Below are 17,608 nucleotides of genomic sequence, written 5' to 3' on the forward strand. Positions count from 1 at the left end.
CTTTTAGGAAGCAGACCGCTTTCCTTTACATTAGCCACATCCTTTCCAGGAAAACAAAAATCCTTCTAAATTACCCACCTGGGGTTTTACCTTCGTTATTTCCATTCCAAATAAGCTCCGTGGTCATTCTTATAAACTCCTCAGACGTTAGAATCCATAATCAATCAGCATGTAGTCAAGAAAATAGAAGCCCTGGCTGAGTAGCTCAGTTGGTTAGAGTGTCGTCCCAATATGCCAATGCTGCAGCTTTGATCCCTGGTCAGCGCACGTACAAGAATCAACCCATGAATGCATAAATAAGTGGAACAACGAATCGATGTTTCTCTCTTTTTCTCTCTGTCTCTCTCAAATCAATAAATAAAATTAAAAAGAAAATAGAAATCACGTCAGGCATTTCATAGGGAGATTTAAGATAGGAAGTTTGTTTATAATTTTGTTGGAAGGGACACGAGGAGCAAAACGGATTGGTGCTACCACCAGAGATGAGTATTTAGGAAGTGGCCAAGCCCCTCGGGCTGGGGGAAACGCAAGGGGAATGGTGTTGCCACTGCCTCTGCGATGCCTGCAGCGGCTTCTGTTTGCTTCCTGATTAACGGCTTCCTGATGAACAATGGTTTCTAACTTCTGAGGAGTTGATAAGAATGACCACAGCTATGATTTGGAATGCAAGTGAAATAAGGAGACCCAAGCCACACTGGTCTCTGAGGTTCGTTCCTGCAGCTACTGTGTCTACTGTTCTGGGGACCGTCCTCCCCCCCTGCACTGGCCGCGGAGCAGGCAGCCAAGAGCGCCCCCCACACTGACAGGCCAGGGCCACCGGGGTCTATGGACACCTGCGGTCCCTCACAGTTCCTGCTGCTGCAACCAAAGCAGAAAAGAAAAATAGATTTTCCCTCATGCATACTTTCTAATCTCCCATGAATGTGCTCATTAGCAGAACCTAAATGGAAACCAGCTGGCAGGGGATTCTGGGAAATGTGGTTTCTGGGCTTTGGGCCCCTGTAATGCACAGGAGGATAGAGAGTGAGTATGGATTGTGAGCCAACAGACATTCCAGCCACCACCCCAGCCAGAGGAAACAGGTTCCCCATTGCTTCGGAATTTAATGCATCACGTGGATTGATCACTAGGGGATGTGCTGATCCTCGGTTACAGCCCTGGGATCGCACACGGCGGAAGCTTAAGGAGAGTCACAGCATTTATATATACATAAAGAATATATCAATATGTGTGGGGAGGAGAGAAAAAAAATCCTCAAGCTGGGGTTTAAGAAACCAAAGCCGGCCCCACTTGCCTGGCTGAACGGAACTACCGAGCTATAGGGAAACCAGAGCAAATCCGGTAGCTGCATAGGCATTACTCAGAATCCATTGCCCTGTTCCCACGCCCTCATCACTCAGGCTGCCCCCCCGCCCCTCAGGTTGCAAGAAAGACAGTCCCAGTGACCGCTGATGGCAAGTGTCTTAGGTGGAGTTACCCAGGAAATAGATTCTGAGACAAAGACGAGCATACAGGAAGTTTATGAAGGGGTGTTCTCAGGAAGGGAAGTGGATCGGGCTGAGGGACAAGCTGACATGTGAGGCAGCGGTGACTGCAGCCTCAGCCACCCGACAGGGACCGCTGGATCCCCTGGGTTTTCACAGTTGACCTGAACTGAGGTATGGGGGCTGGAACGACGTCCCCCCACACTGACCGTTGAATGTAGACTGGCCCCAGGAAGGGGCATACCTTAACTGGCACGGATCCCTTGGCTGCAGGGCAACTCAGCTGCAGCCACCGTGTGGGCAGCTGGGAAGTAAGTGCCTCCGTCCTGATGGGGACACCCGGGCAGCGCGCCAGGACATCCCCCGCTCAGTACGGGAGGAGCAGGGTGACAGTCCGCTGCTACTTGGGCCACAGTGCTCAGCCACCTTGGCGCTGCCCTCTGAGCTGGGAAGAGAGAGAATCTGGCCACCACCCTAGCCTAAGCCGCTGTCACCTCACATCTGGATCACTGGCTGCCAGAGCCTCCCGTTTCTCTGCTTCCTTGCTTGCCACACTCCCTCCATTCTCCACCTGACAGCCAGCGCAGTCTTCTCCAGTTTTAACTCAGATCATAGTGCTTACCAGCTCAACCTCCCAGCCCTGCGCTCCTGGCTGTGCTCCAGAGCCTGTCATGACGTCCAGGTAGAACAAGATCTGCTCCCCCTCCCTCCCTACTCCCCACACTGACCCTTTCTGGTCTTTTTTCCACCCGAGGGTCATGCCCTGCGTGGCTTTCCCCTTTGCTTGGAGTATCTCCTTCTGACCACGCAGGCCTCAGCGCTTCTGCCACCTCTGCAGTGAGGCCCTCCCTGACTGCACCTCCGCGGTGAGGTCTTCCTTCACTGCACAACAGACTGGCTCCTCTTGCCCGGCTCCTCCCTTCCTATTTCCTTCACAGCACGCTCCACTAACTGAAATTATCTTATTCAAACTTGTTTTGTCTGTCCCTCCTAATCAAACATAAAGCTCTCAAAAAGCAGGAATCAGTCGGTACCTACAGGAGTCCACGGCCTGGAGTAAGCTAATATTTGTGCCACATTGTGTGACTTGACCACCTCTTACGAGGGAGGACACCTATACAGCAGAATTTCGTGACGATCGCCTGATTAGCATGTGGCCCTCCTCATATCCAGTCTTAAAGAGGTTGGCTTGGCTGGGACGATGGTCCCTGTCCTGTCAGCCGTGGTCAGGATAGCAGAGTTGGCTTCAGTGGTCAAACCCAGCAGGTGCCGTGGTGACTCCTTCGGAAGGAGTCACACAACGCATCTTCCTCAGAAGGGGCCTCCCAGAGCCCTTGGCTTCTTCTCTGGTGTAAATCCTCCGTATAGCCTGTTACCCACCTGGGTGTCCGGACTCAGTCACCATAGTCACAGAACTCTCAGATTTCTCCCATGCCAAAATGCTCAGCGTGGGTCCAGAACTCGGTCGCCCGGGAACCGGTGTTTCTGAGAGATGAGGACACCTTGGATAAAGGCCCAGCAGTTCACTCTTTTACCAGCTGAAGTCACGCAGTGTGGAAAATCCCTTCCCAAGGGTTGGAAAGCTTCCTGGTGCTTAAAAAAAAAATCTTTTTTATTTCAGCTCTCTCCTAGTAAACATTTTTTAAATGAAAACTACAACTGTCCTTTACTGAATGCCTATTGTAGATGAGGTACTATGCTGCGTCCATAACTCAGACACTGGCTCAGATCATTGTGAGTAAAAAAAAGGTTTGACAGGTCTTAAAATGCAAACATGGGCCCTGGCCGGTTGGCTCAGTGGTAGAGCATCGGCCTGGCGTGCGGGGGACCCGGGTTCGATTCCCGGCCAGGGCACATAGGAGAAGCGCCCATTTGCTTCTCCACCCCCCCCCTTCCTCTCTGTCTCTCTCTTCCCCTCCCGCACCCAAGGCTCCATTGGAGCAAAGATGGCCCGGGCGCTGGGGATGGCTCCTTGGCCTCTGCCCCAGGCGCTAGAGTGGCTCTGGTTGCGGCAGAGCGACGCCCCGGAGGGGCAGAGCATCGCCCCCTGGTGGGCAGCGCGTCGCCCCTGGTGGGCGTGCCGGGTGGATCCTGGTCGGGCGCATGCGGGAGTCTGTCTGACTGTCTCTCCCCGTTTCCAGCTTCAGAAAAATACAAAAAAAAAAAAAGAAAAAAAAATTCAAACATGGACTGATTAGTTCTGTTTAAAAACTGAAGGGAGGAAAAAAAAGAGGGAGATTCTCATCCCTTCCTCTGCCCAAGCTTTGAATAGTATTCCATGTGCCTTTTAATTGAACTAATAAGGATTATGCGGAATTTGTCCATATTTTATATCTAGAAGTCCCTAGAATTCTTCAAAGCTTGGCAGGAGATGGGGGAGTTAGATCTCTACTTTGTCAGACAAAGAAGTGTCCTCCTTGTGGGTCATGTCTGTATCCTTTCCACCCGTGCAAAGTGGTCCATTTGCACAGAAGTGATCCTTTTGGAAGAAGTTTGGTGTTTTTCAATCATCCCTAGAAATAAAATCACAGTTCCTGTCTCACCTTACACTGAAGTGTTTTCACACACCAGGGAACTGCTTACCGGCACCTAAATATAGAATTCGGTGGGCATTAGTTTCAAACTGATACTACTCACAGCTGTCTTCAGGATTTCAAAAAAGTGTCAACGTGGCCTTAGAAGGTGTTTCTTGTTCTGAGAACACAGGTTGAGTGATTCTCTCTTTGTGCCAAAAGCCGCAGGGCTTTAGACTTTGGGTTTCCTCCAAGGGAAGATACTTTCTGGCACTTTCTCCCGAGAATTGAGCGAGATCTGAATTTGTCTGTGCTATTACCTGATGATGTATGGGTGTAACTGTGAGTTAAGCAGTACACCTTTAAGACCATTGCTTTTCCGAATTTCCCATCAGTGGGAAGCTAGGAAGGAATTTATTTCTGGATCAGAAACAACATGCTGGAGTGAAATAGCATGGACATTAAAATCAAACTGGGATCTAAACTCCAGCAACTTACTGTGACCTTCTATACCAGGGGTCGGGAACCTATGGCTCGCGAGCCAGATGTGGCTCTTTTGATGGCTGCATCTGGCTCGCAGATAAATCTTTAATAAAAAAAAATAGTAACGTTAAAAATATAAAGCATTCTCATGCATTACAATCCATTCATTTCCTACCACTCATGTTCATGGTTGCGGGTAGCTGGAGCCAATCACAGCTGTCCTCCGGGACAACACCAAATTTTTATTGGATAATGTGTAATGTACACGGGGTGTTGTGTGGCTCTCACGGAATTACATTTTTAAATATGTGGCGTTCATGGCTCTCTCAGCCAAAAAGATTCCCGACCCCCGTTCTATACAGTGCTTAACCTCCCCTTGGTCAGTTTCTTGATTTGCAAAATCAGGATTATCCTCCTTTCCACTCAAGCTTGTCATGAGCCCCATTGATATAACCTGTGTCAATATCCTTGCATGGTTGCAGAAGTTTAGGTGGACCATCAGTTGACAAGAAGTGACCATCATCCTTCTTCATGTTCCCAGTTCATTTAGCCCAGAATGTGGTTCCCTTGTATCAGCCAGCAAAGCAGATGTGCAGATGACACTTGCTGTCTTGGCCCCCAGAGTCTCTAATGAAGGGTACTCAGCTGCTGGTGACACTAGTCATGTCTCAGGCTCAAGAATCTTAATTTTATGCTGCCCCGTAGCCCCGTTATAATTGGGGTTGATGTCATCACTCAGGAAGAACTTACAAAAACATTCTCTGTCCTCAAAAAGAAATGCTGACATTCAGTCCCCTTCTGGTCCTCAAGCCAAATAGCCCCAGCCAAGCCACACATCGTTATGAGGGAGGCAGGGGAGCGGGCACAGCCAGGCTCTGTTGGGCCTCCCTTCTGCCTCTGTCTTTCCAGCACCCCAAAGACTTGTCCTGGGATAACACAGGACATGTGGATGTTTAATAAATAGCTATGATAATAATGATGATGCATATCTCAGCTTTAATTCACATGTGTTAGCTCCATTGTTGATATTGTGCTCCTTAAATTAACCAGATAAAGTCACAACCAGTTTAAAAACAATTAGTTTAATTTTGCAGCTGTGGTCTAGCAGGCGTCTGTTTTTTCTCTAATATTAATAATTGCATTCTGCAGTTAATGAATTTTGGTTGAGATCAGCAGTGTCTGAGCTAATAGGCGTTTCTCTTCTGTTCATGTTTGTTTGCTTTGTTTTGTTTTTAGGGTCAAGTTGTGTTCCGGAACGGAGAGAGAATGGGCACCATTAAATTTACTCAATTTCAAGGTAGGCTTTTTGATGCTTCTTCTTTCTAGTTGATGAATTCTGTATTCAGGGATGTTGTTTCAGGCAATAAAATACATCAAAACAAATGAAAGTATGATGTTCCATGTAAGAGAAATCAAAATTAATAGAAAACACTTCTCTGTAAAAACATCAGTTTCAGGTTATGTAGAATATTTTTTCTCAACGGTATTACTTTTCAGGCCGATTCAGTCTTCCCACATGACTCTGAGTAACTCATGAAAGTGTGGGGCAGAGAGCGGCAGGTAAGTCAGTCTCAATATTCTGAGGAACCTTGCGTCGTTCTGGTTTTTGATTATAGAAATTTTCAGACACTGAAGTTGAGAGACTAGCATAGTGAACCCATCTAGCCACCACACGGCTTTAACCATCATCCGCGTTTTGCCAATCTTGCTTTATCTTGACTCACCCTGTCACTCCCTGTTTTTTGCTGTAATGTTTTAAAGAAGCTCCCAGACAGTATCTCATTTCAATCTATAAATACTGCAGTGTGCATTTTGACTAGATAAGGACTTTTAACAGCATAACCACAATACTATTAGTACACCTAAAGTGTTTTAACAATTGTTATTATCCTCTTAGTCCCAGTTTCTGTTGAGTCTCTGACTATCTCAAGAACGTCTCTACAGTTGGTTTGTTGAAGAATCATCACTAGGTCCACTCTTTGCTTTTGGTGAATGTGTCTCCATAGTTTCTTTTAACCTATAATCGCCCACACATATTATTTACAGGCCATTAAAAACAAAACAAAACAAAAAAACAGGTCCTTTGTTGGGCTTTTCCTGCTGTCAGCATTGGAAGGGGACTCAGAAATCACCCAGACCAAATTTCTCTTGAGATAAGGAGGAAACAGAGGCCCAGAGGCTTGTCAGAGCCCACAGGGCCTCTGTGAACAGTGGAGTGGGCGTTCCTCAAGGCGGACACCTCAGGTCTGCTCAATATGTCTTTAACAGGATTGTTAGCCAAAAGCACTGGATAGATCATTCATCAGTACAGCAGTTTTCAACATCTGGATGTTTCTGGAAGCCATGTCTTCTGTGTCAACTCACTTTGAGCAGATCCCAAAGTCATCCAGGTTAAAGCAAGAAATAAGATGAAGTTGCTCAGATTCATTCAGACAAATCCCCACCAGATTCAGATCAATCAGGAGAGGTGTCCTTGGGTACTATCGCTCCGTAATGCAATCTTGTAGATTTACTCATTTGTCTTCCTGTGGCAGGTAATTGAAACGCATGTCAGCTCTCTGGTGTGCACAAAAGATGTAATTTTAGGCAAACGTAATTATTTTCCCATTTGTTAAATCTTACTTCTTCATTGGTTGAACGAAGTAAGCATCTTGGCAAAGATACTTACTTTTTTTTTTTTTTTTTGAGTGATTGCAACTAAATTCTCTTGTCACATTTCCAGTTCTCAAATTATAACATTCTAGAAGCATATTTTGTAAAATATTGATTGGCCAATCACAGCTTATAAGTGCATGCCAATTTTATTGCCTTTTTTTTTTTTTTTTTCTGATGTTAGGATTAGACACCAGCTCCAGTGGCTGGTTTTTGGCATTTATAAGTGAAGCAGTGTAGCGAACAGTAGTGGAGGTGGGTTTGACCCCCCCTGAATTCATGTCACTGTAGAATATCAGACAAGTGACTTCACCTCTCTGAGCACTGATGTCCTCATCTGTCAAATAAGAGTACCATCCCTTCCTGTCCTCTTAAGATGTGAGAATTAGATCATATAGAGAAATATGTGCATACATTTCTTGCTCAACAAGTAGTAGCAGTTATGATTAGCACTTTGTCAAAAATTATGACACTTTTCTCAGGCAAATCCAGGTTCTCTTGGTGCACTGAAACCCCATTCATGCCTTTTTGGCTCCCTACCCTCTACAGCTGCTACCCACACCTAACAGCATGTAGGATGTCAGAAAGGGCAGGGCCTGAGAGATGATCGTGTCTCACTACTTCATGGTATAAATGGAGAAGCTGAGGCTCAGGGAAGGGCGGTGTTTCCCCCAGGGACCCAGAGCTGATCAGTGACAGTGCCAGCCCCTGCGTGCTCACACACACACCTGTGCCTGAGCGTTCTCCCTTCGCCACATCTGTGCTCAGCCTTTACTGCCTATCAGGGCTGGGCTGGCAGGTACTCCTGTTTACATGTTCGTAAAACAGACACTGATCCTGTTGACAGAGGGATGCTGGGCTCGGGGCGCTTTCACATCAGCACAGTCGGGAGTTATCCAGATTCATAGGGTCTCAGAGGTGCCTTGTCTGCCAGGAGGGAGGAGCTGGATTATTGAATAGGATGTGAAGCCAAAAGGGCTTCTGATTATCATCTCATTTCACAGAAGAGGGGAAGGAAACTGAGGCCCAGACAGGAGAACGGAGTTGTTTGGGGTGGGCCCAGACTCACTGCGAAATGGTGAATTCATTCCTTCTCTTCTCTGGGTTCATGCTTCTCCTCCAAGAGGGGCTGGTCCAGACTCTGTCTTCTGGGACTTTCCAAGAATTTACCCAGAAGATAGGCCTACCCCCACCCCAGGAGTTACCACATGCCATTGACTTTGCAAGATGCTTCTGAGTAGGGTAGCCATATTACCATATTTTTTTTCAGGCACTTCACACCCTCTCTCCCTCTGTTTTTCTCTCACTTGTCTCCCGCCATCTTACTTAGCGGGGATAGTGGATGGCAGGGCTCCTGACAGAGCTGACTCAAAGCCAGCCCGAGCAGTGGGGGCTCCTTTTGCAAGATCTGCTCCTGGGCAAGTTCATCTCCCTAAGCCTCAGTCTTCTTCTCTAATAATGGGATGCCATTAATGTCGGCGCTGCCTGACTCCTGGGGCTAGTTTAAGGGTCAAGTAAGATTTTGCTCTATAAACTCTAGTTCTGGGAAGCTAGTCACATTATTAGCATGCTGCCTGGCTCCTGCCTGGCTCCTGCCTGGCTGCTGGTAAATGCTTACTGGATTAGTTAGTGATGCCACTTGTGGAAAATTTAAGAACCTCTCCATTTACTTACAGTTTCCCATGACTTCAGTCAAGGCAGAATGTCTGGTAAACAGCAGTTAGCCTTGAGAACAGAAACATGAACTGAAGCTAGTTGACGATGGCGGCCATTGTTGTTCCGGGCTCGAGGGACTGACTCTTTTGCAAACTTAAAAGTGCTGGGTATACAGGACAGTTCTAAAATAATGTGCCAGGCCTAAGCCCACGGTCCATCTTGAGACTGAGGCATTTAAAAGCCAGAGGGGGTTTCAGAGCCTTAAGAATGATTGTCTCATCACCATTTTCCCTCCATTTACTCCGTTTCTAAGGGTTCCCAGAGCCCTTATGTCCCACCAGGACAATCCTAGAGGGCAGGAGTGGTAGATGCCATCCAGTGTGCCACCCATGCTCCTGAGTTCCAGAGTAAGCCTCTTATTAAGAGCGCCTGCAAAGTCTCACCCTGTGCAAAGGGCAGGTCAGCTGTCCAGGGAATTAACACTTCCAGGGGCCCCTCTGAGCCAGGGGTGGATGAAAAGTAGAGGATAACCCACCCCCCCAGTGTCTTCCCCCCTTGGGTAGAAACTCCCAAGAATCCAATATATATCCTATTCTGTCCCCCGATGTCAGCTGAGGACATTCCCAATGGGATTGTACCTCAGTTGCCTTCCCAGAAACCTGTTCATTAATGTGCCTTGTCCTGGTTTCCTTCCCTTCCTTGTAGGATCACCTTCTGAATAAATTATCTGCATTCCTATCCTCGTCTCAGGCACTATTCTAAGCGTGCTACCCATGGCTGTAGTAAGGCAGGTGGTGTCTTCCTGTTGCCCACACACCTTGGATGCAGTGGGGCTAGCCTAAACCCCTTTCACTCCAAGTTCAGAGCACCTCCCCCACGCCATTGTGGACTTCCACTAAACCATGTTAGATGAGGATGAATGCTAGAGAGCTGGGGGGTTTTTTCCCTTAAGGAAAGAAAGAATTCATGTTACTGCCGAAGTCTAAACATGGCTCAGAATTTGCAGCAGGGAAGGAAGTTGAGTAAAGCCATGATTAGAGCCTTGTTTGTGCTGTTCTTCGTGAAATCTCAGCATCTGTGCTCTAACTCACCGTCCCTGCCTTCATTAGGCCTGTTTGTAAGAACCTCGACGAATGATGATGTGCTTGAATTTCATACCGCTTCTGTATAGTGTAAAAGACTTAGACTTTGGAGTTTAATATTTCAGCACCTGATCTGAAGGGATAGGGTCTTCCATTGCTCCAACAACATCATTGTCATTCAGAACAGACCTAGTGAAACGTAGGCTTGTCTTCCCCATTTGCAGACATTAATTACTATTTGGTCTTCGGGGTAACAGATACGGTTCTATTCAGTGCAAATTTCCTGAGCATCTGCCAAGCGTTTTTACCAGGTCCTCTGGGGGAAGCCAAGTTGAATAAGAAACGGCCCCTGTCTCCTCCCTCAGGGGCTTCATAATCTCACTGGCCAAGTACCAGTGCCTATGAAAGCAGGAAGATAATTTCCCAGAACCTACTAGAAAACTTTCAGAGCAAGTTATGACCCCATTTTGAGACTCTGAAGGCTGATTTTTAATATTATTTCCCTCTGTCAAGGCATGTGTTGTAGCTGTCTTCACCAAGCCATGGGTTTGGAAAGGCTAATTTACCGACTGCTTCTCAACTTTGATATAATTACGAGCGGAGTCATAGTTCATCAAACTGTAGGATACATGGGCAGAGATGTGGATCAGCAGGAATGGAATGACACTCATGACTTTGGGTTCTTTTGGGGCCAAAAGCCTAACCCTGACCTTGATACCTCCCAGCTTTCTTGATGTAGGGCTTCCCTTTCAGGAAGCCCCAGGAAGTTGTTTGGAAAGCAGAATTCCTTAGCAGGCCTGTGTTTCACTGTGACTCAGACCCTCCATGTTGAAGGGAGCCCTGACCCTCCTTCACAGCATTAGCTCTGCTAGAAAGTCTCTGGGGAAGGAGAACTCATCTCCTAGCATGTGGAAAGTATGTGAGCTTTGACGCAGGCATGTCTAAGTGTTAATAACTAGGCATCATAGCTTGATTTCTTTGAGCCATTATTTCAGCATTTATTTAAAAATAGTAAAAAAAAAAAATAAAGTAAAAAGAAAAAAAGGAAGACAACAAAACAAAAAATAAATAAAAGAAAATTTTTAAAAAGACAAAAGAGAAAAAAAACAAAGAAAAGAAAAAAAGAAGGAACAAAGAAAGTAAATAAATAAAATAGTAAAATAAAAAGTGACCATTTTTCTTGGCTTGAGCGGGATAGTAAAAATTCAATGCATGAGGCTATGAATGTTCCTGGCTTGATGACTGTCACAAGAAGGGCCATGGCAATGTTGGCTTCCATCTCCTCTCCTGGACACTCTTAACAATGACCCCAGATTTACTACTTTCCAAGAATTATTGAGAAAAGTACAATCTTGCTCATACTTTATACAGTGTTATCTTTGGTGCAGGAAAGCCCCTCTTGTTCCTTTGCTTCTGCTCGTTTCCCTCATTCTTTTTCATACCCAATTCCTACCTCCCCCAATGAAAGGCAGATGTTCTCAATGTTTGATCTGTATGTTGTGTATCTTTCTTGCAAAATGTAGTATATTACTATTTTTGTATATATATAGATATTTTGAATTTATGTCAATTCAGCCAGATGGCGTGTCTTTCCTGTTTCTTTTTCTTTTCCACTCAGCACTTTGTTTTCTAAGGTGCCTCCATGTTCCTGTGCATTTACCTAGTCCAGGTTTCAGGAACCTTTGGCTCACGAGCCAGATGTGGCTCTTTTGATGGCTGCATCTGGCTCGCAGACAAATCTTTAATAAAAAGAATGTTAAAAATATAAAACATTCTCATGTATTACGATCCATTCATTTCCTACCGCTCATGTTCATGGTTGCGAGTGGCTGGAGCCAATCACAGCTGTTCTCCGGGACAACACCAAATTTTTATTGGATAATGCGTAACATACACGGGTCGTTGTGAGGTCAGGAAGTAAACTTCCCTCCTTTTAATCAAGTAGTCAGCTAGCTAATTGCAGAAATCCTTTTGACGAAGAAGATGGCTAAAAGAAAAAAAGATGAGGAGTATCGTACTTTTCAGCAGGAATGGACAGAGGAATTAGCCTTTATGGAGAGAGCAGGTTCTGCAGTGTGTCTAATATGCAGTGATAAAATTGCATTGATTAAACGGTCAAATATAAAGCAGCACTTCGACACATGCCATACTACATTTGCATCAAAATATCCAGTGGGGGACAGCAGGAAGAAAGTATGTCAAGAGCTACTATGCAGAGTGCAAGCTAGTCAGCAGCAACTCTGTGTTTGGACTCAACAAGGTGACTGGAATTCGGCTAGTTTTGCTGGTGCTTTAGCGATTGTGAGAAACGGAAAGCCATTGACAGATGGGGAGTATGCCAAAACATTCATGCTTGATGTTGCCAATGAACTTTTTGACGACTTTTCGGATAAAGACAAGATAATCAAATGAATAAAAGACATGCCTCTGTCAGCAAGAACTGTTCACGATCGTACCATCATGATGGCAAATCAAATTGAGGCCACACAAGTGAAGGACATAAATGCAGCACCATTCTTTTCTCTCGTTTTGAATGAGTCAACAGACATAAGCCATTTATCCCAGTTCAGCATAATTGCAAGGTATGCTGTCGATGACATAGTACATGAGGAAAGTCTTGCTGTTTTACCTATAAAAGAGACAACAAGAGGGGAAGATTTATTCAAGTCTTTCACTGAGATCGCTAAAGAAAAAAATCTACCCATGGATAAACTTATTTTGGTGTGTACTGATGGTGCTCCGTGCATGGTGGGGAAAAACAGAGGATTCGTAGCGCTTCTTCGTGAACATGAAAAGAGACCCATCCTAAGTTTTCACTGCATCCTACATCAGGAGGCGCTTTGTGCTCAGATGTGTGGCGAGCAGCTTGGTGAGGTGATGTCGCTGGTCATTCGCGTGGTCAACTTTATTGTTGCCCGAGCTTTAAATGATCGCCAGTTTAAAACACTGCTGGATGAAGTTGGGAATAATTATCCTGGTCTGCTTTTGCACAGCAATGTGCATTGGTTGTCAAGAGGGAAGGTGCTCAGCTGTTTTGTGGCTTGTCTGAGCAAAATCTGGACTTTTCTTGAAATGAAAAACGTCGAGCATCCTGAGTTAGCTAACACTGAGTGGCTCCTGAAGTTTTACTATCTCGTGGACATGCCTAAAATCTGAACCAGCTCAATGTGAAAATCCAAGGTGTTGGAAATACAGTTTTATTCCTTCAACAAGCAGTGTTTGCATTTGAAAACAAGCTGGAACTCTTCACAGCCGACATTGAAACAGGTCGTTTACTACACTTTGAACAACTGGGAGAGTTTAAAGATGCATGCACAGCAAGTGACCCTGCTGAACATCTTGATCTCCAGCAGCTACCGGGCTTCACATCTAATCTCCTGCAGTCATTCAAAGCACGCTTTGGAGAATTTTGTGAGTGCACTTGTCTTTTTAAGTTCATCACCCATCCACACAAGTGTGCATGGACAGCGCTGACCTGAGTTACATCCCCCGTGTCTCCGTCAGAGATTTTGAGCTACGAGCTGCTGACCTGAAGGCCTCAGACATGTGGGTGAATAAGTTCAAGTCACTGAATGAAGATTTGGAAAGACTTGCACGATAGCAAGCAGAGTTGGCAAACAAACACAAGTGGGGAGAAATGAAAAAACTTCAACCCGCGGACCAACTGATTGTCAAAACTTGGAACGCGCTTCCCGTCACATACCACACACTGCAGCGTGTGAGTATTGCTGTACTGACAATGTTTGGCTCTACATATGCATGTGAGCAGTCTTTCTCATATCTGAGGAATGTTAAGACCAACCTACGATCAACTTTAACAGATGGAAGTCTCAATGTCTGCATTAAGCCTAACCTCACCACGTATCAACCAGACTACAAAGCCATCAGCAAAACCATGCAGCACCAGAAGTCACATTAATGGTAAGAAGTACTTTATTCATCATTGGTTAGCAACAGCATAACAACATTATTAAAAAAGAATTCAGAGACTTATTGTACTTTAAAAGTGTTGTTCTTACATAAAATGCACACATTTACTTGTATTTAGTGTTAAACATATTGTATGGCTCTCACGGAATTACATTTTAAAATATGTGGCGTTCATGGCTCTCTCAGCCAAAAAGGTTCCTGACCCCTGACCTAGACCATGGCTTGCACTGCTCACCCCATGGGGCACACCCACCCCATACCCATCTGCTCTTTCAGTGACAAACATTCAGGTCACCTCAACTTTCTGCCTCCCCAAGTCATGAGGGTCCTTGTACATTTCCCCTTATGAGCCCAACTGGGCATTTTTAAGACAAGTGCTCAAGATCAGAATTGTTGGGTCAGAAGGTGTGTGAAAACTGAATACACCTACAGTGTGTCCGTAAAGTCATGGTGCACTTTTGACCGGTCACAGGAAAGCAACAAAAGACAATAGAAATGTAAAATCCGCACCAAATAAAAGGAAAACCCTCCCAGTTTCTGTAGGATGATGTGGCAGCATGTGCGCATGCGCAGATGATGACGTAACACCGTGTATACAGCAGAGCAGCCCACGGCCATGCCAGTCGAGATGTGGACGGTACAGAGGAAAGTTCAGTGTGTTCTGTGGCTCGCTAAATTCGAATCCGTGACCAAAGTGCAACGTGAATATCGGCGTGGTTATAACGAAGCGCCACCACATAGGAATAACATTACTCGGTGGGATAAGCAGTTGAAGGAAACCGGCAGTTTGGTGGAGAAACCCCATTCTGGTAGGCCATCAGTCAGTGATGAGTCTGTAGAGGCTATACGGGATAGCTACCTAAGAAGCCCTTAAAAATCTGTGTGTGAGCCCACATCGAACTGCACTGACTAGGTATGAAACTGGGAGAGTTTTCCTTTTATTTGGTGCAGATTTCACATTTCTATCGTCTTTTGTTGCTTTCCTGTGACTGACGGTCAAAAGTACACCATGACTTTACGGACACACTGTAAAACCTGCCTGATGGCTGTTTCAATACCCATGTCTATCTCCACTCCCACTGGTGTAAAAATCCCTGTGTCCCTGCCTCCCACCAACACTTGATGTTCCCAGATCTCTCATTTTTTGACAGTCTAAAGGTATAAAATAATATATTGTGGTTTTAAATATTATTTCTTTGCTTACTCATGAGTTTGGGTTTTTCTTCCTGTGCTTGTTGGACCTTTGTTCATTGTCCTGATCCTTGACCACTTTTATTTTGAGAGCACTGTATTTTTTTCATTGATTTGCAAGGGTTCCTTATATAATCTAGATATCGGTCCCCTGTTGGCTGTAGGCTTTGCAAATATCCTTGCCCATTTGGTCACCTGTCTATAAACATTACCATATTTCCCCACGTATAAGACGCTCCCATGTATAAGATACACCTTAATTTTGGGGCCCGAAATTTGAAATAAAATGTATTACATAAAGTTATTGAACTCAAGTTTTATTTATCATAAAATTCATACAACTCCTCATCACTGTCAAAACTCCCAACTGTTAGCTTGTCCTCATCTGTGTCTGATGACGAATCACTGTTTTCAACAATGAGCACAAAAACAAGTACAAAAAGGAGCGGGAAATGCAAGTAAAAAAAAAAATCTACAACCACTGTATTAGACGCACCTAGTTTTGAGACCCAAAATTTTTTGAAAAAAGTTGCTTCTTATACATGGGGAAATACCGTAAGTCCTTCTTGAACAGAAATTCTCAGTTTTGACGTGGTTTCTTTCTTTTTTTTTTTTTTTTTTTTTTTTGTCCTATGGTTTGGGCTTTCAAAATTGCTTAATAATCATTTCCTGGCACCTGCATGCCAACTGCTGGCTGGGCACAGGGGTGTTCAGACAGGTAGGATATAGCTCCTGCCGTCAGGGAGCCCTTGGTCCAGTAGGGAGCAGACACAGGACCCCAGTTGAGTGTGATACCTGAGGGCACTTAGAGGAGGGGCATTTGGCTCCACTTACCTGATTCTAGGAAGGCGACCTGGGAGAGGTGGCATCTGAGATGAACTCTGAAAGACCAGTGAGAGTTAGCCAAGAAGAAGAAAAGAAAGGTGTTGTAGGTACAGATAACCTGTTGTATTTGTATGTGTCCTGTGTACCCTCAGATACTTAGCTTTTGCCCCTGGGCCAGTGTGAGTGATTCAATAGACAAATCTGCCCTTGGCAGGGTCATTATACTCCCAGGGCATTTGGCTAGTGTCCACTTGGCCTGTTAAAAATCTCATAGGTCAATGAAGTTATCAAAATTCTGGCAGCGGCAGATTGTTTGGGAAGAGAGAGATGAGCGCGTGAGGATCCCCCTCTGCCTGGTGCTACTAAGGGGTGCTCCACCAATCTGCTTCCACCTCAGGGGGAGGAGTGATCCTGTGGGTTCCCTCCACATGACCAGACTGAGGGTGAGGTGGGCTTCCTGAGGAATGGATGGCCATCCTAGGGAAAAATGGAATCAAGGCCTGAAATGGCCACATTCCCATTTCCAAAGAACCAGGAGCAGGGATGCTGTGATGTGTGGTCCCAAGTCAGAGCCAGGACCTGTGAGGGGAAGCGTCCGGGAACAGCTTTCAGCTGCAAATGAGGAAGACCGTTCTAAAGAGTTGAAGAATCTTCAACAAGCTAGAAAGATCAATCTTGCCCTCCAGTTCACACACTATAGCAAGAGCCAGGCAGGGGACAGGTCCTGCCCAGGGCTCCCAGCAGAGGTGATGGCCAAGGTAAGACTGGCTCCACAAGTATATCTCCCCGTCAGAGCTCTTTCTTTCTGAGTTTAGGATTTCCTTAGCGGGGGTGGGTGGGGGGGGGAGCTTTAGAATGGAGTAATTTTATAGCATCTTTGAAAATCATTGAGCCAAGATTATCTTTTGTTTTAAACCTCAGAGTGATATTCCTTGAGTCTGTATGTTTGCAAAAACAATTAAACTTTAAAGGGCATATATATCCCCCTCAAGTCATATCTAGAGTTGAGGACCAGTGGACATTGAGGGTGAGGGGAGTAGAGCCCCTGTAGCAGGATGCGGAGACCCAGCTGCCACAGGAGCTTGGCGACCCTGCGGCTGAGTCTCCCACCCGGGCGGGAGGCAGGATCGCTCTGTGACTGGAGCTGTTTCCCAGCCATCTTGTGGATGCTCTCAGGCCCACAGCCAGTGAATATTTTCAGACTGGACTTTTTTTTTTTTTTTGGTAGTCTAATTTTCACCAATAAGACCTGTCTTCCAAACCCAAATTTTGAAATAATGCACTGTTTAAAAGAGAACACTCGTTTTTTGCCCCACGACAAAGAACCAGTCCTGTGCTTCAGGAAAGGCGGGCTCTTTGCCTCACAGTATTTCTAGCCTCTGAGAACAAAGAGTATCTGCTTGAAGGGCCCTCGGGGTGACGCAGCGGTTCTCAAATCAAGCAGAGTCCAATGAGGGAGCTTGTAAAAACACTGCCACCCTGAATCCATTCCCAGGGGTTCTACTATAATAGGTCCATGCTAGGACCAGCCACCTGTATTTTCTGGAAGTTCCCCAGGTGACCCTAATGCCTGGCCAGGGCCGAGAACCACTGAAACCCCTACAGTGCAGTTTGAAGATGGAGAAACTGAGGCCCAGAGAATGGGAGTGGGGCAGGGCAGTCAGCCAGTGACAGACCCAGTGCTGAAGCCCCTCCCTCTGCTCAGTAGCCCCACCTTTCGACCCCAGTGGGTCTTTCTAGGTGGCCCACAAACCCCTTGGTCCATGGTCCGCAAGGCCAGTCTTTATTGAAA

The 17,608-nt window shown here is 45.7% G+C and overlaps 1 protein-coding gene across 1 annotated transcript in view; it reads left to right on the forward strand.

The window, feature by feature from the left end:
• The window catches only part of GABBR2 (gamma-aminobutyric acid type B receptor subunit 2), a 383,643-nt gene that overhangs the window by 259,987 nt on the left and 106,048 nt on the right, over positions 1-17,608 (forward strand). Inside the window, exon 8 of the mRNA XM_066367578.1 lies at positions 5,717-5,777. Coding sequence (XP_066223675.1) covers positions 5,717-5,777 — 61 coding nt within the window. The remainder of the gene's footprint in view (positions 1-5,716; positions 5,778-17,608) is intronic.

This window comes from Saccopteryx leptura, chromosome 2, assembly GCF_036850995.1.
Source record: "Saccopteryx leptura isolate mSacLep1 chromosome 2, mSacLep1_pri_phased_curated, whole genome shotgun sequence".
In the NCBI taxonomy this organism is placed as follows: domain Eukaryota; kingdom Metazoa; phylum Chordata; class Mammalia; order Chiroptera; family Emballonuridae; genus Saccopteryx; species Saccopteryx leptura.